Genomic DNA, 19,180 nt, shown 5'->3' on the forward strand with positions numbered 1-19,180 from the left:
GAAAGAAGAAAAAGCAACAAAATAAAAGGCAGCCTCGGCACTGTTAAAACGCAGCGCAGCAGCGCTCAGCCTTCGTATGTTTCGGCCGGCGAGCCTTTCCCTAGCTTTTATTTTTCATACCAGGCTTAGGTTACCTGAAAACCCCTCTCAATTGGCAATGCCCAGGAGGGTGATAATAGAAACTTTCAGATGGAGATTAATGGAGCAGAGGCGGGCTAGGGGAATACTTTTTTAATATTTTTTTTTTTTTTCGAAATTCCTGCGTTCGGCGCCTCCCGATAAATCTGATCAGCGGTCCAAGCGCACGTCAGGCAGCCGGCCTCATGTTAATTAACACTCTCCGCACCGGACGGGGGGGGGGGGGAGAGAAAGAGGTTTAAAAAAAAAAAAAAAATGAAAAAAGCGCCCTGATTTCTGCCTGCTCTGACTCCCAGCTGATGCTGCTCCATCTCAACGTGGTCAATAGGTTTTAATGCCGCCGGGCAGGGCGCAGGGGGTCGCCGATCTCCTCTCTCTCTCCCCCTCCTTCCCTCCGCTGCATCCAACACTTGGCCCCTCGGGCGCGACCTGCCCGCCCCTATCGCGACTCGTAACGCTGTCGGGATCCATGGGGAGTGGAAGGGGGGGGATCGCAAAAGAAACTGCGAGGGACTCGGGAGGGGATGCAGAGAGAGAGGACGGAGCATGGAAGGGGGGGGTCCCCGGCGGCGACGGCGGCAGCCCCCCGCCGCCACTTACATTCTGTCAGAGACCAGCAAGCGGCCGTCGACCATCATCTCCGGAAGGAAATCCAGCTTGAACGAAGAAGTCATGCTGGGCTCCGGGGCTCGCCGCGGCGGTCGTGGAGGGAAGGATGTGGCGGGGGCTCGCCGGATCCCACAACTGCGCCGGGCGGCGGAGAGGCAGGCACAGGTGCGGAGGCCTCCCCGCGGCAGCCGCCAGCCCCGGCAGTTGTCACATTTCTCTCCCCCTCTCTCGGTGTTTTTTTTTTTTTTTTTTTTTTTTTTTTTTTTTTCCGCCAATCCCCTCCGAAATCGACTGCTGAGGCAAGTGTCGGTGGAGCGCCAGGTGCTGAGCGGGGAGGCGGAGCCACCTCCCCGCCGCAGCTCCCCGGTTAACCCCCGAGGCCCCGGGGAGAGGCCTAACGGAGCCCCACCGCCCTGCCCGGGGGTCCCCGGGGGTCCCCTGGGGCTCCCCCTGTGCCCACAGGCAAAGTTTGAGAGGGACGGCGGAGCAGGAGCTGGCCGGCGCCTCAGGGACACTGCCCTCTTATCCCCCCCCCCGGGTCTGAGCCTTGCCCTGGTGGAGTTGGAGGTGCACACTGAGGGAAAGCCCTCTTCTTGTTAAAGCCCTCTTCCTAAATTCCTAAATAAAACCCCCAGACCAACTCCGTGCGGTTGGTTTGTATGTACCCCCTTGTCACTGTGGGCAGGTTTGGCGGGTGGAAGGCGCAGCCGCCTCGCCAAGCTGAGGGCATGGGGAAGGTGTGAGGAGCTTTCTGCCCGAACCCCTACATTCAGACCTTGGCACCTATCAGACACCCAAACTGGCTGTACTGGCTCAAGAGAGATGGCGTAGTGACTATATCCCTGCCCGATCCAAAAAAAAAAAAGGGATTTAAATAGGTATCGGTGGCAAACCCGCACATCTATAACCTGCCAAATGCCCGTTCCCAACCGTGCTGTGCTTGGGGCTGTCCGCAGTGAAGGCACAGAAGCGACAACACCAAGATGTACACAAAATTCCACACATACAAACAGCTGAGGCAGCCCCCCCACGCTACCGCCTCCTGAAAATCTGTATAAATTTTCCTCTGCATCTCCAAAACCTCCTTGCTTCAATAGAAAGCAGCTCCAGGCAAAAGAATATTAACATATTTGCAAAGATTACTGGATGATCTGAGCAGTCTAGACAGACAAAATGTTTATCTGCATTGTATTTGCTTCTCCTTCTGAATCTCTCTCCACATTTCATAATTCATTTGCTCCAGATAATCAATGCTCAAAAAAAGCAACAAACACTAATTAAACACTATGACACTTAAGCTTTTCAAACAGTGTTCTGAAAAAAAAAAAAAATAAGGCGACCAAGACATACATATGCTATAAATCACAAGTTTTAAATTTTGACCAACATCGATTTGATAATAAAAATACAGTCTAGGCGAGTTTTCAGAGTCCAGTTTACTGCTCTGTTCAAGATACTTTTCCATTTTAAACAGTTAAAAGGAAGAAAAACCCCTCAGGCTGCTAAAATTTTTGCCTACTTTGCAAGTCTAAAGAAAGAAAAGGTTCACTTGGCCCTCAGTGTAATCCCCATAGGACAGCTGCAGTCCTGCACAGATATCTATAGTGTTATTAATCTGCTCCGTTCTATATGTTCACATACTGTCCTCATCACCATGGCACCTAAACATCTCTGTAGGAACGTACAAAGCAAAGCTATGGCTCCCCTTTACTAAACTGATCGCGATTCTTCCCTGCCAGCCATCCGCCGCAGCGTAGGCCTACACAGAGGATAAAAAAAAAAAAAAAAAAAAAAAAAAAGTGCAAATTGGAAATAAAAGGAGAGACCAGCACAACTTTCTCCAGCTGGATGCAGCCACCTGGGTTTTGATCTGAGGCCTCCATGGTGGTTAATCCAGCCCAGAGCAGAGTTGGATTAACTTTCAATTTCAAAATCTTGCCACTGCAGAAGGGGCAGGTTTTAGCTCAGAAGAAATGCAGGCAGCTCACTGAGGATGAGGATATTCTTTCAAGTAAGAAGTCTCCACCCTCACTTCACCCCGTGTGGCTGGATCTGTACCTCTCCATCATCATTTCCTTGGTACGTGCTAAATCTGAGGCACTTCAGTTTCACCAGCCACTTTGCAAGTCCCACTGCTCCTGACTGAAAAGTAAATTTACACTTCGCATAGGATGGAAGAGACTGCGGGGCAGGGAGCATCACAAATAATTTTGCTAAAAATCTGAGCATGAGATTGTGAGATCTTTATAAATTTGCTCCATTTCACAAGGTGCAAGTGCTTAAAAATGCTTCATTAAAACGTATGTTCTTTTGAAATATTTATTTTCCTTTTAATTACATGTGAATTAGCTGGAAGAAGCTGTAGGGAAGCCCTCTTACTGACTTAAGCCTTCTCAGCAGTTTGTTAAATTCTAGCCTCAAATCCCTTGAGGGAATAGTGGATTCAAAGCAGCTTTTAATCATACTATAAGGAGGGTGAAGTAGTATGTAAGTAGGTCATAGAGAAAGCATTACAAGTGCATAGGTTATTGCTTTATTTAACAACTACAGTGTAACACACTTTTCAAAGCACATTTGCTTTTGCCATTTAAAAGTTAGAGGCAGGAACAGGGTCAAATGCAAAAAGGAACCCAGCCTATAAAAGATACTGAGATATGACTCGAGGAAAGTTTATAGGGAGAAACTGCATTCAAATAATACGGTTCTCAAACATAAATTATGTAGTGCCTACGTATGAATTAACTCTTGAATGCAGAGGGCAAATGGTGAAAAACAAAAACAACAAAAAAATTTGCATGTTTCGCACACTGTTACAGTCTTGGCTCTGTTATTTGTAATGGTAATGTCAGTTTTCTGACCAGCACAAAATAGCAACTTTTATTAAAAATGAAGGAACACTGCTGAGGTAAAAAATGAAAGCTTTGGTCCATTACTACAGTACGGAGGGAAATGGGGAGGGGGAATAGCAAATGAAGCCACATTAATTTTTGCAGCATAAATCAGACAGTAGAAGTAAACAGGAGCTTAGCGGAGCTGCATTATTGCTGTGCTACCACTGTCCACCAATATTAAGCACTTTCAGCTGGTGGAGCATATGGCAGTTTTGAGGAAGGAACCTGGAATTTGGAATCAGCAGTTTGGGGGGTTTAATACTATTCCAGCTATAAACATCACCTCCTTGCCAACCTCCCCTCATTTCAGAGACCCAGACCCCACTTGTCCCATGGTTGCACCATTTACTCTCAGTGCCTCAGTTTCTCCACGTGTCTAGCAAGGCAGATAAAGCATTTCCACCTCCTATTAGCAGATTAGTCACCATTCAAACAGCTTCTCAAACCCAGAGTGCTAGATGCAGTTCTCCAAACAACCCAGTCTTTGAAAACGAACACCTCCTCAGAGCAGAAAAACCCACGCGAAAAAGGTAGGGCTGGAGAAAGACAAAGGCTACGCCAGGTCACTCCAAAGCATATGAGCTCACCCTGACATCACTGCCTGTCCTTCTCATCCAGCGAGTGACAAAGCAGGCACCCCTTCCCTTCCAGATACCACAGCCAATGCCAGCTCACCTCTCCTCCCTTCTCCGGACCCGCTCCTCACCCCTTCCTTAATTGCCATTCTTTTAATCAGCATGCCTCCCAGTATTGCACCAAGGAAACGCTGCTGTTGGAATCACTTCAAGGGAAAGTTTCTGAGTGACTTCACTCTCCACCGAGCCTGCAAGGCAGCACGAAGAGAGTTCAAATCCTCTGCTTTATTCCCCCCTAAGCCAATGAACATGCTCTGGATTCAGCTTATCTCTGGCATCAAAGCAAGTTTCTTACAGAGGAGGCAGAATCAGAGCTCAGTGGCAGTGGTGTAAATTTGGAGCAAGCTCAAATGACTCCAGTAGAATCACTCAGGATCTTGCACTAATGTGAGGGGGAAAAAGAAATCTGGTCTAGATAGCACCGGTGAATGCAAATGAGGTGTTCACTATCTTTCACAAAGAAATAACCTTCCAGGCAAACCATGAGCTGGAAAGGAGTAGCATGGCTAATAGCAGAAAATAGAGCATCTTGTTTTGTGTGGTGGGATGTGAGCCTACCTGCCCAGCAGTGAGCCGGGAAGCCTATCAGCTTAACTTCTGTAGGGTCAAGAAAAGGGGGAAAAAACAAAAAGAAAAGCGCACGAGCACAAGCTGCACAAAGTGTCCGGGCAGAACTGCATAATGGTGTAAAAGCAGAAAGCAATTAAAGCAAAAAGCAGTAAATTTGTTTGAGTGCCCAAAGTAACGGACCCAATTCTGCACCATTTTACTATTTGCGAGGATTCTGATTATTTGTAACAAGTCCATCTTTGCCAATTAGGTCTGGCATTGGAATAAAGTTTTGCGTTATGAAGCCTTAACCTTTCAGTAAGGAATTTTTATTTGCCTTATGTTCTCACCTGAAACAAAACCAAACACATGACAGCCTTCCCTTCAGCATGGTTTGAGAAATACAACAGTTTGCAAATAATCAAAAGCCTTCTAAAAGAAAAATTAAATTGTCGGTTAGAACTTATCAATGAATGTTAAGTACAGAAATCTTAGTTGCTTGTGAGGTTTCCCCCCAGCTCTACAGGCTCTTGCAACTAATCAGTAATTTTCAGAAATAAACGTCATTTCAAATTAGCCCTGTAGAAAGGCACCTCAAATTAAGCATTTCTAGAGCTTTCACTTGAAGCACACTGATATTATGTAAACTTGGTTGCTATAGTGAAACTTCCCACTCACTCTTTTTTTTTTTTTTTTTTTTTTTTGCGCTATTTTATCCCACTGAAGAGGTGATTTCATCATACTGTGGGTATGAGGCCTTTGTTCCTTTTTGTGGGTAATAACTCAATCTTTCCTGAAACAATTAGGCAGGACTTTGTGGCACAAGGCAGACAAGAGGGCTTTTAAAAAAGTTTGGAGGAACACTCAACTTCGTTAACAGCACCCAAATGCTTGGGATGCTCAATCATGTCACTGGGTCTGATCCTGCCCAGTGCTGGTGCTGAGCAACGGTGATGCCAGAAGCAGCTGGTTGGTACCATTTCCTCCACTTGGGCTCTCCATGGCACACGTGTAAATAGCAACAAGTAAATATCTGCAGGACTGAGCCTCATCCTCCTGTTATTTATTTACAGCCCTATAGAAGAGCACTGCTATTGATCTGTAGGTGTTGCCTTTGTGTAGCGCCTTGTGTGTGTGTACACAAGACCAAGGCTTTTTTCAGCCCAGTCCTCTTGCAACTTGACAACAGGTATTGACTTTTTCCCTTTCTTTCTTCCTTTTTTTTTTTTTTTTTCTTTTTTTCTTTTATATTTTATGAACTAACTTATCTTCTCACCTGATGACTGATTCCAGCACCAACCACAACTGAACAAGGAAAGAAATAGAGGTTCTGCGTGCTTGGGGCAGATCTGGTTTTGATCTCACACTATGGCCAAAAAAGCCACCTTTCCAGATAACCCTAGGAGAACAACCTACAGTGGGAACTTAATGTTGATGGATTTGGCTATTATAGCATCTTCACGTGGTGAACTATAATCTTGTATGACAGGATAGGAGGGTAGGAGGGATCACACATTTGGTGCTCATGTGTGGAGCTCCATCCTCACGATGCTCAAGAGCCCTACTAATGCTTTCATAGAACAGGGGAAAGAGCCCACCATAAAAAAAAATCTTTTACTCCGGCCCAAATCCACACTAGGAGACACAAAAACTCCCTCATTTTATCATCGCTTTGAGATTTCTGCAGGTTTATGCCCAGCTCGGCGAGCTGGTTGTTGTGAGAGATGTGGGGTCAGGGAAGCAGGTGGTGAGCACTGGCTGGGGACAGCAATGGATGCAAAGAGAAAGAGGATGAGTAGGGCAAGTGTAATGTCACCCTTTCCGTCTTCCAGCAACCACTGGCTTGGGGACAAACCAAAGTCAAAGACTGAATCCAAACCAAGATGTTTAACAGGTTCACAATCACTGATTCGATTTTTCCTCCCTGAGTTCTCTCTCCAAAAGGAACATTTATAAAGTCAAATGTTTATTACTCCCAGAGCTGTCTGTTAAATGGGATGTTCTTAACAATTTCAGAGATTTGGGGCTCAGTGCAACACATAGGAACACTGGCTTCCTGTTCTGAAGCAAGACATTAAAACCAGCTCAGTTTTTAATATGAAATGATTCCTCTTAGTAGAGTCACAATAATTCATCTGGAACTTTTACATCTATTTAATAATACAAAAATGAGCAAACCACGAGGTTCCTAGGGCAGGCAACAAGTTTGGCATCCTTTTGTGGAAATGGCTCTTTAGAAAAAAATTTGGTCACTCCAGGTTGCTATGTTCAGGCATGGGGGTTAACTAAGTTAAATGTATGTTCATCAGCCGTACACAGACAAATCTCTGTATGATTCATCTGAGCAGCACTGCAGAACACCTGATGTTGCCGATGCAGTTCTGTTAGTGTTTTGTTATTTTTAAAGGGGGTTATATAACCCTCTCATTAAAATTAAATGTGGGCTGAAATGATGCAGACAAATTCTCAAGCTTTAGAGTGAGCTTCTTCCTCACATTGTAGCTGAAAATAGGTAATTTTTTTAGGCAGAAGAAAAGGAAAATGAAACCAAGAGATTATTACAGTTGAAAATAGGGTCTCCAAGAATTTAAGTTTTCTGATAATTCACCATTTCCTTTCTAGAGGGCCTCAATTCTTCAGATGCTGACCTGCAGCTTCCAGGGAGAGCAGGTGCAGGATTTGAATCTTAAATTCACTCCACAGCACAGCTATCACATCATCCGCAGCTATCTACACTTGCAAGGTTCAATTCCAGATGATCTACGTCAGGGTGCCCTTGCTTTTCTCTTCACTCCTCTATTTGTCTAAAACGGATAGTAAATTCCCACATCCTCTCTCTGATTTTCTATCTTTTTTTTTTTTTTTTCCCCTCCAGCCCTCTGCCCGTGACAGACTGTTGTCTGGCATCCTCAAAGGCTGCTCTTGAAGATGACCTGCTGATTTGCTGCCATGGGAACTCCAGAGCAAGGACAGCATTTCCCCCTCGCGCACCCAAGGGCACGTGCAACAGTTCCCAACACCACCTCTCCCCACGCGGCAAAAGTTTGCCCTCTGTTTCAGAAACCTTGCAGGGACATCAGAAGGCTGTGCCTTAAATAACAAGAGTGAGGCAGCCCCTCCGGCATCTGGCGTCTAGCAGCAGCCACTGCTGAATTATTCGGAGGAAGGTGAAGAAGTCTAATAGCGAACGTGAGCATGCAAATTGGTTTTCAGAACTAGTGGAGAAAAGCTTAGGCAGCAAAGTGTAAGACTCAAGACAAACCCTCTCTAACGTAATGGCAGAAAGCATTATCTTTATATAAGTGCCATATTTAAAACTTCCTAAGCAATTTCATTGGTAATCCTATTCCTCTGAATCAGAGAGAGTTTAACTTAAAATTAGGTTATTCTACCAGAAGATGGGACACAGGCTAGCACATCAGCCGCCAACTTTGCTGCGTGGACAGAGAAGCAAGTAATTTTCTCTGCTCCCCACCCTCCCAGCAAAATGTTGGGTATTTTAATTGAAATATGAGGATCATTTTTACTTGGCTGCATTTTGCAGGGCAGCTTGTGATCCACACTGTGTCAGTCTTGTCAGTGTACTGGCAGGTTTACAGACCACGATACTTTCCTACAAGCACCAACTCCTAAGAGCCTAATCCAGTAATGTGGTCTTAATGCATAATATAATTTCATGAACCACCTAGAAAGTGAGTGCAAATTTGAGAGTCGATGATTTCCAGAAATGTCAATTTAGCCATTATTTGAGAAACCCTGAAGATGTATCTGGCTGATATTAGCCCATGAAATGGTCACTGATCCTTAGGATAGCAGAGAGAATAAAGTTGTGAGTGAGAACAGCTAAAATCCTTTTTGCATCCTGCTTGAGCTCGGTACTACTCACACTATGTGAGTCTCAAGACCAGAGTGAAAGATGAAAAAATTGGGGTACAGATCAAGATTTACCCCAAATTTGCAAAAAAATCCTACCTAGATACTCACTCCTGCCCCCTTCTATCCCATAAAGACAGTTAACCTTAAGTGCATCATTAACTTGCCAAGCCCAGTATTAAAGCGAATTAAATTGCCGTATTTGCTTCCGCTGCAGGGTGCAAAAATGCAAAAGCAAAACAAACAACAACAACAAAAAAAGCTGTATTTTTGCCATGACGAGAGTGTTAGAGGAAAAATCCAGTTTTTATTTCCTCTGTGAGGATGCCAGCAGTCCTGTTTCATAAACTCCAGCGATTCATCACTATCCCAGGCAGCCAATCATTCGGCAGGTCAAGTCGAAATGGGCTGTGGAGCCAGCAACTCCTGCTGCCCTGATAATGCATGTCATTCCAGGCATGGCGACATGCTTTCTCAACAGCTGCCATTTTCAGTTACCTTTTATATGGCTGACATACAAGTAAATGTGTTGGAAGCAGTAAAACAGTCATAGGGAAGCAGTTGCAAAGATAAATAGCACCTGCACGTGATAATCTCTAATGTCATTAGAGAGTGAAGAAGGATATGTTTTGAAACAGAATTTCTTTCTTCTAAAAACATCACTTTACTTCAGGGGCTTTACATGAGTGTGTGTGTGAAAGAGAGAGAGATTTTTTATTTTTATTTTTTCTACAGTGTGCTCCAATAAACAGCCAGACATTCATCTTGGTTATACCCTAAATAGATATAACTAGAGGGAAAGGGGGAGAAAAGAAAGAAAAAAAACACAAAAACAACTAGCCAGCATGAAAGAAGAAAGCTTGCCACAATTCACTTGTGAGAAAAGATTTGACATAGCTAGATTTTCCTGAATTCAGTAACGCTCACTTTAAGAAGCACAACTGCTCTAATTAAGGGAGAAGAAAATGGTTTTCTTCTGTTGTATCTTTTCAGTCTTTATCCCTTATAATCTGCCTTAAATTTCATTGAACTGCTTGTTCAATAACTGTTTTCTGAATTATATGTAGTTGAATACTTTTTTGTAGATGGAAACTGAGTGGGAGTTCTGGGGGCACAGGACTATAGAAATAAACAGCCACAATGAACAAATGTTTAAACTTACGTGCACACATAAGAGATACACACAGATGGATACCTGCATATTTGAGAGGCAGTTTACGTACACAGAACATGCAAAGACCCCATGCCTGCACACAAATGGTTAAAAATTAAAAATAAAAACTCTTTCCAATAGCACTACTGGAACAAGATTTCAAATGCATAAGACTATCCATATTAATTTATGGTAATCTGTAAATGAATGCTGCAGAGACAGTACAGGTTATCCAAAATGGTACTTGCATTTAATGAGAAACTACCACAAAATATCATCAAGACAGATTTAGTTGCATCATCTAATACTCCCCAGATTAATATCATGCAAAACACAAAGTACAAGCCATGCTTCCCCTTTGGAACAACTAGCTCTTCAACTGTCAAAGGAAAGCCAAGCCTTTCTCTCTATATAAAGTCCTCCTCGACATCTTGCTTTCAGATTTCATCAACTTAGGTGTTTTCAGGGCTGTAAGCAGTGAACTTTCCATCAGCGGCATCTTCAGCTAATTAACCCTCCTGATTACAATAATTAGTATTGATTCACTCCTGAATGACTTCTTAAGTATTCAAGCACAATCTACACTTGCAGTAAAACTTCTAGATATGAATATTAATTGAATGCTCTCCTTTGTTTTTCAGCCCCAAAGGTATAGTTTGCAATCTTATATACTTAAATTTGATAACAGAAACACTTCAGTTTTATTCTCATTTAACAAAGAGAATATTAACATGTTGATGTTAGAGATTGTGCTCCATGAATCTGGAAAAAAATACAGACAAAGACTCCAGGCTAATAAATAAATATAATTCACTCCCATTTCCTATGGCAGAATGGGAAGCCGGGTGCCAGGTTAGCACCTTGCTCTGCCAGGTACAACCGAGGACAGTATTTCTTTTTGGCATTACACCTGGTCATTGCAAGAACAAATAACAACTCATGCAGAGTCTGAATGAGCTCTCTTAGCACTGTTATGGAAACAGATGTTGCCAAGTTTGACAACTGCTAGGCACCACATTGCTTTGTGACTGGGTGAGATTCAGCACAGGTAACGCTGAGGACACCTGTGATGTTAATGTATGAGAGCTCTGAACCTATAGCCTCTCAAAAGCTGGCACTTTTGTTCAAGCATGCTACGAAATAGCTTATGTTACAGATTTGCTTCACCTTCTTTGATGTTAATAATAATTGTTATGGCTCAAAAAGCAATATTTCAGTAAATATGCATAGAAAGAATTTTTTTTTTTTTTTTTTTTTTTTTTTTTGGAGGAGGGTTCACCCAGAATAATTCAAAAAATTAGCCTTTGATGTGAATGGAATGTCAGAAAATACCCTTGGAAAAGAACAAAGTAATTGGCAAACCAAGACACAAACCTGTCTTGTATGTATTTTATGCAGCATTTCATCTGAAAACATAGGAACTACTATAAGTTTAGTATGAACTCACCTGTGAGAAGAGCGCTTAGGAAAGAGTTTTAGTATTGAATAGTCCTTACAAGTGGAGGGTGGCTGTGCTGCCCAGGTGGCTCTGGGTGTCTGCTACAGGAGTGGCACCCACCCTGCTCTGGGCAGCCACCAACGGGGCATTTCCATGTCAGCGGGAGCGAGGTATTTACTTGGCTGCCACTCACAAAGGGCAGCGGCTGCTAGAAAGCACAGGCTACAGGAGGATAACTTGGTAAAGCATAACACATCCTGGTTCTGGCAGCCGAGAGCAGTTGTGAACTAGTTAATGTTTGGCTCGAGAGAAGTTCTCCCAAGAAAGTGAATTATTGCATGGTCCCATTATATTAAACACCATACTTTCTCTCTTCTTGTTTATGCACAACACACAGCATGCAAGCACTACCTGATAATCCATAACCTCTAGGCTTCAAGACTATTTTATGCGATATTACCTTTTTGTTCACGTAAACTCTTTTGTATTGATTTATACCATCTCAACACACAAGGGAAGGAGATGAGACAACAATAGAAAAAATTCAAAAAAGCATAGCAAGTATTCAAGAGTCTCCCCATAAAACATTATTTTTTGTTGAAAATACATGCTTTAGAAAGCTCTGAACCCCACCATTAAATCTTCACTTTTTTTTTTTTTTTTTTTTTTTTTTTTTTTTTTTTTTTAAATTAAGGCATCTTATAGCTCCCTGAACCTGTATAAATCAAGCCCTGGAATCCAGTTGGAAAAAAGAAATTATGAAACCCTTAAAATTAATTGACCCAAGCAAAAAATAAGCCACACTGATAACTATCCACCTGTTCTCTCAGAAAATTATTACAATTATTGCTAAAAGTGATGTATGTACTTAACATGTAAACTACTCAAAGACTTTAAGCAGCTTCAGAAACTCCACAAATCTGATGACAATTCATTTTATTTAAGACATAAACTGTTGTCCAAGAAAGAACTCAGAAATTTTAAATAGCTTTGTAACAGTTTCTTTTCATAATGCATAATGTACGTGAGCATTTTTCCAAATGCAAAACAAAAATTGTTAACTGTTCTAATCCTAAACTATGGCTGTCAAAATAGATAGATAATTCATGAAATGTCATATGAATAATTTGTTAGATTTTGGGATAGGAATAGGAATCATCCAGGTAAATTATTCTGCCTGACCTTAAAATATGCTAATAGCTGGATTATAAAAAGGGAAAGTAGCATGGGCTCCCACTTTGAGATCTGATTTATCATTTTTATTGCATTTTCATTACCTAAACAAAATTAGAAACAGTATCTTCAAAACAGCAGTTAAAGTTGATATGATCAGGCATAAAATCATGCAAGGGCACATTTGGCAACTGTGTATTTGCCAGATTGACAGCACTATTGTAAGCTTTCAGAATCAATAAGTTTTCTCTCCACAGTTAAAGGAGAGGTTGCTAGCAATAAATCTCCAACTTAATGCAATGGACATAATTGTAAGATGCAAACCTCCCCCTCCCTGCACTATTAGCAGCGGATCTCAAATGAAACAACCTTCACAAATTAGGCAATGGACTTCATATTCTACCGCATATGCAAAAAGATTAAGGGAAATGAAAAAGGGGCTGAGAAAAGAAAAAAGAAAAACAAAAACAAAACCCACCCCACCGCCAGACATACATTAAGCTAGTTTGACAGCACCATTGTTCAGCTGTCCCATTGTCAGACCAAAAGATGTATTCAATGCTACGATGTCTGCTAGCAAATAAACAAAAGACTACATTTTTCAAAGCAGGGTGCCAATTCCAGCATAATTCCGTGTGTGTGTGTTTGTGTGCGTGTGTGCGTGTGTCTGCGTGTGTGTGTGTGTCTCTGAAAAGAGTAGTCGATGCTGGCCCCCCGCTAAACCTTGGAGCATTAAGAATATATGTGTAATCCCACATATGGGAGTATTTACATATTTTTAAAACATCTTCAAGTGGCGAGGACGAGGTAGAGCATTAATAACTATTTACATAGGCTAAGTGAAAATTAAAGTGGTATTTAGGGCACTAGCTCTAATATGGAGTCTCCCTGAGCTTTTTCCATGCTTATTCCATGCCCAGTGCATAATAATGAAGCAGGCAGAAACATTGCAAAGGAGGTGATAAAAGAAATACCAGCTCTCATTTAGGAAAAACAGATATAAACATATTATTTTTTTTGTCTTCTTGCCCTCTCCGTACATTTGTCGTCAGACATGAAATGTGCGATTCTAACTAGTGAAACGCTCCTTGCACGCAGCAATGCCTGTCTTTTCCTTTAAATAGGGAAACTACTTAATACCCAGCACGGTTATAGTTGCAGCGGGCCCAGGCAACTCGAAAGCACGCGTTAAAACAAAGGAGACAACATACCTTAAAAGCAGCTCCTCATTTCTCATAGTAACAGCGGATTTGGGACAGCGCATGCTTTCTGCACCAATATTCTCAACAAAAGCCAGTTCAGAAGTGCGCTCAAACATCAATGCCACAGTAGCTACTCACTAATGGCTACTCTTTCTCTCTTTCTCTCTCTAGGCAGACGCTGAGTGGTGGAGCAAAGGGGCCCCTGCAGATTCACTAAGCAGAAATAATCCTCTCTGACAAGTTATGTTGTCTGGGCATATTTTACATTAATGCACTGTGCTGCCTATAGGGGTCTTGTTTGCGTTCACTCTAGCCTAGCTGGTGTTAGCTCTCTTAATTACCATCAAGAAAAAAAAAATAAAAAAAAATTAGTGACATCTTCACCCCCCACTCTCCCCCCGAAAAAAAAAAAAAATAACTGAAAGACAACAGGGAAGAATATGGGTGAAGGAGGGGAGGCTTTCCTCCCCCTTGAAGGATGCATGCTTGATATGGATCTTTTGTTTGCCCTGTGAACTTGGTGAATACAGTGGCAAACAGATGCTGCGGCTCGCAAGGCTTGTGCACTTGAAGGGAATTGGGTTAGAGGCTCTTTCTGGGGCTTTGGAGTCGCAGCTGGAGCTCTTGTTCCCTGCCTCCTTCCCTTCCCCGTTCAAGGCTGAGTGGCTTTATGGGACCTGCCAGCTCACATCAGAGTGACTGGGGAGTATTAATGCAGGCACCTGGGGATCTTCTGCAAGTTTTCTGCTTATCTGGGCAATTTCAACCCCTCCAAAACACAAATCCTCTACGTTGGCTTTAGCAAGGCACTGATTTTGTTTGAACCCAGTCCCATGTGCTTGGTTTGGCAGAGTTCTCACAGACAGGAAAGGGGCTGCATTATTCAATGATTTACTCACTTCCGATGTATGAAAGAAACTATAGCATGACTCTGATTTCAAGGAAACAGTCTTTGGGGCCCTAATTCAGAGATCCGCCATGTGATTTGTAGAAATTGGTCGTGGGTTTCCCAGTTGCCAGGATAGTCAAAGAGAGGTTTATTTTCACATCTTGGTTTCAGCTTCTGGCAGTGAATGCAGCTACTTTGGGGGCAGGAAGATGGTTGTTGGTGTTTTTTTTTTTTTCTTTTTCTTTTTTCTTTTTTTCCTTTATTGTTTGTTTGCTTTCTTTCATTTTTGTTTGTTTTACATCTACATCAGATGCTTGAGTTGGTGCTTAAAATGTCAACAAGACCTTGACACTTTTTTTCAGCCAAAGGCTTCTCTGCATCACTGACGCAGTAAAATGCATCTTAACAATGATTGTCATTTTCTCTGAGGTCCTGTTCATGTAGGCACATGCAAAACTCAATGAACACAGTCATCAAAAAATGAAAGCTACTCAAAGAGCCCAGTAGGAGTCAAATACACTAAGCCTGAAATAGATCTGAACCTCAAATCTTGAATCCAAACTTTCATAGACTTCCAGCTATATCTGCGGTAGCTCTGAACTTCTTTCCTACATTATACGCCAGTGTCTTAAAATATACTGCTGTGATATCCTGACGCCAGGATGCTAACGCTTTCCTGAACAGAACTTCACATTTAGGGGCTTGATCTTTCTGGTAAACTTGAGCCTGGGAATTAAGGCAAAGAGGGAGCAATCACCAGTATAAATATACTGATAGCAACTCCTTGCCTTTCAGATAGTAGCTGTAAACATCTATTAAGGTCATAAATTGCAGCAGAAATGATCCTTTTGTTCTACGCTTCTCATTTAGCACTGTGAGACCTTGGGATTAGTTTCAGTCGTTCTGATATAATATTTATCAAATGACCAAAAGACAAGTGAAAATACAAAACTAAGTCTAATCTACTTGTAATGATGTAGAGAGAAAGAAAGGAAGACAGTAGTTGGGGAAACATGGATATCATGAAGGACTGCAAGTCAAGAGAAGATGGGTTTCAATTTGCTTCCCTTTTCATCTGCAAAACATGACTGGGATTCTAGTTGCTCTTGTAATAAAAAATAATAAATCATTTTAATGATTAGCAATTCAAACCAATGCCATGTTAAAATGTCATGTTCCAAGGTCAACTGAGACAACATAGCTTGTACTTCATGCTAAAAATATCTGAACAGTCATGGAAGGCGGCCAGGAAAATACTAAACCAACATGACAAATCCCATACCTCCTGCCCCAAATACTAAATCCATTGCTACCATTTCAGGCATGGGCACCAGCACTCCAGATTCCTTCTCCTTCACCGTTTGTCTTCAAATGACTTTTGAGCGGTGTAACTCACCGTGACGCCTGGGCTGCTCCAGACCAGTCTCATGCTCATGAGACTGATGTATGAGAGGAGGCAAATACCAGAGTATGCTCAAGAATATACAGCTGAATGGGAAGTGTCAAACAGTCTGATAAACTGCTACAGTTTTCCAAAAATATGGCAACTATCGGCATCTTAAGACACTACCAGCTGAGGGAACAAAGATTTCTTTTCAGGCTGGAGTAGAATGGCTCCCACAGAGCCCTTTGGTGGGGAATCAATGGGCTTCTGTTGGGCAGCTCCGCGCAATTGCAAGTTCTCCATCGTTTTTGTACTTAGAAAGACAGCAGAGCAGCAGCAATAGGAAATAAAGTGAAGTATTTAGGAAGGACTCATCTACAGCCAAAGGAATAAATAAAGGAAAAGAAAATAAAATCCACAAAGTGGTAACACAGACAGACAAAAAGAACCTATGTTTTCTATCACACATAATGAAACGTCTGACAGAGCAACATCTGCAGAGGGATCAGAGCTGCTGAGGATGAGAAGGAATATGAGTATTATTTTTCAATTGTAAGATGTACTAAGCAGGAGTGCCTTTAAAATAATATGGCTTAAGGGAAGATTAAACCAGATGCACAGGGCTATCTGGCTTCTTTCAAGATGAAAGTCCAGCTGTGGAGTTTAAATTCAACATTTAACACTAAAATTGATTGTAGATTCATAACTCGTATGTATATATTGCAGAATGTTCTACACAAATTACACGCAGTGGTGGACATTGGAAGTTTAATAGTTTTGTTGCCTTATATTTAAAGTAAACCCAAGCCCTGTACATAGGGTCTATGAATTTGCTGAACTAATTATGCAGGATTGCAAAACCTTTAAAGGTCCCAGGAATACCAACCATTTACAGAGAGAAAATGATCAAAACTTCTGTGGCAACCAGTAGTAATATCAATGATTTATATAAATTAAAAAAAACTGTCTTCTGCTCTCTTCTACTTTAAAGTATTCTTTGACACTTTTGTTTGTCTACAGAATTTTTAAAGTATTCATAAGTCCAAAACATAGTGTTTTTGCTTTGTTTTGTTTTGTTTTTGTTAAAATTGGTTGCTACACTAAGCAACCAATACTGTCAGCCAAGCAACGAACTATATTTCATGGCAGAAAAATGGTGGACAAAAGTCCGGGACAACTGCCCCAAAATCACGAATGCCCAAAAATCATGAATGCAATCGTGAGAGCAATAGAAAGCTGTGACTCATTTTCCCATTTCACCACATGTCCCTGTGTCAGATCTTATGCAAGCCAATTAACCTCTTGCTCATATCTGCATCCATAAAATGGAAAAACGCAATGAATTGCATAGAGCACCGTGACAATAAATATACAGGACACTAAGAGCTATTTAAAACAGTGTATTGTTGAGAGTCACACAAACACTTTGTCTCACAGAAGGAGTCTACACCCTGGTTATCTGTTGTTCTATGTGGTTATTTATGCTCATAACAGTTGATTTGTATGAAAGCCTACTCTTCTAATCTGATAGCATTTTACTGTTCAAGATGGTTAAATCTCACCATTGAAGCTGAGCAATTAGTCTAAGATAGTCGTCTAAGGTTTCTTTATTATCAGTGCCTAGAGATTAGTTATTCTAAAGAGTTCTTTCTATTGACTACAATATTTCTTTCTATTGACTACAAGGGGAGGAGATACCCAACTTTTAAATACATACATTATGCAAGATGAATCCCACCTACATGCCAAAAACAAAGGTGAGAAATTGCATGTTTCTGCTTCAGCATCACCAGGCAGGACACATGGCCGTGTGCTGTGACCACCTGAGCACTTTTGCCACTTCTAGATGTGGATGTAACCTGTCTTCAGGACACCTCCAACACTCAAGATGGAGATAAACAGGACTTCCAGGTCTGAAGCAATCTGATATGCTACACCCATGTAAAGTTTGAAGCAGAAAGAAGATCATCAGCTTCAGAAGTAGAACACATGGGGTCTTTACAGTGTGCTTTTGGAGAGCAGGCAGTTCGTTTAGGTGTCTCCTCTTAAAATCTCCTAGCAAAATGAGCAGCTCATCACCTTAGGCTCTTAGGCTGTTAGAAGTTGCTGAACTTAACTGGACAGCTTTACAGGTGAATGTGAGTAGCAAGAAAGGGGCTATAATTCCATGGGTTATGTCTCATTAGGCATCACCTCTGCTCTTGAGGTTATTGCTTGTTTTAATCTACAACAAATTATCATGTGTTTGTCTCAGTTTCCTCTTTTGGCTTCTTGTTTGTTTATACATCCTTTAAGCTAGCTGTATACAGGAGATAAAATTTGGTAGCGGACCTCAGCAATTTGACATTTTATCAGATCAATAACCACATGGTACTGGAGTCCTGCATTTGCTAGTTGTACTCTGCATGTACACACAGGTTGATAAGTTTCTTCACTGTTTTAGGATATGATAACCCAAGATACAGAGACACCATTTTTCACCAGTATGTATCTTAATATAATTTCATGGTAATACCATATTGATCAATTGCAGGGGCAGCTGCATGTGTGCACTCCATGGTGTCTTCAGGACAAATACTAACTGTATGCATTGTGTGTGTTAACCATACCCACAGTATCTGGGAGTGTCATCGTGGTGTGCAGGAGAAGGAAAATTATTTTCAAGCTCATATAGTAAAGATGCAACAAATCATATTTTTGTTTGCTTTTGATTTTTTTTTTTTCTTTTTAGACATGCAATAAAAACAGTCTAACATTTGCTAGCACCTTCTTTTGTCTGTTTTGGCAGATCTTTTAGATTATATACCTGGCTTTCCTTTCTGAGTCATGGGGGTAGCAATTACTTACAGACCTACAAAATGCAGGTCAGTCTGGATGATGCAAGAGGTCTTTTCTAGTCTTACTTTTTCCACCTGGGAGCATCCAAGGAGCATCATGAAAATAAAATATCACAGACAGAAACCACAAAAGTTCAAAATGTTGCGTAAATGCTGAAGATTAATATTTGGGCAGCAGTGAAATAAAAAGTTCCTCCTTTAAAGCATAAGCAAGACTGGTATCCACTGCCTCTCTCCGTTAGAAAAGGTGTGTGCTGCCTCCCTCTAGCATTCAACAGTGCTGACTCAGAGCATCTCAGCATCTGGAAGAGAGGGGAACCAGAAGGAACAAAATCCCCTATTTACTGAAATTACATGCTCTGGTGCTTCCCCCACCCTCAACACGGAAGGGGCAAAAATTGCAGCATAT

General features: G+C 41.7%; 1 protein-coding gene across 15 annotated transcripts in view; it reads right to left on the bottom strand.

Annotated features, from left to right (window-relative positions):
• Positions 1-19,180, bottom strand: part of CELF2 (CUGBP Elav-like family member 2) — a 560,320-nt gene that overhangs the window by 241,842 nt on the left and 299,298 nt on the right. For 4 of the 15 annotated variants that reach the window (XM_084506680.1, XM_084506677.1, XM_084506679.1 and 1 more), the window contains exon 1: positions 13,671-13,871. The exons of 7 other annotated variants lie outside the window; for them this stretch is intronic. In XM_084506680.1, the coding sequence (XP_084362806.1) occupies positions 13,671-13,777 (107 nt within the window). In that variant the 5' untranslated portion in view covers positions 13,778-13,871. Of the gene's footprint in view, positions 1-738; positions 965-13,670; positions 13,872-19,180 lie in introns of those variants that run through there. 4 more of the 15 variants (XM_084506665.1, XM_084506682.1, XM_084506667.1 and 1 more) reach the window with 3 other exon arrangements.

The sequence above is a fragment of the Aythya ferina genome (assembly GCF_964211825.1).
Source record: "Aythya ferina genome assembly, chromosome: 1".
In the NCBI taxonomy this organism is placed as follows: Eukaryota; Metazoa; Chordata; class Aves; order Anseriformes; family Anatidae; genus Aythya; species Aythya ferina.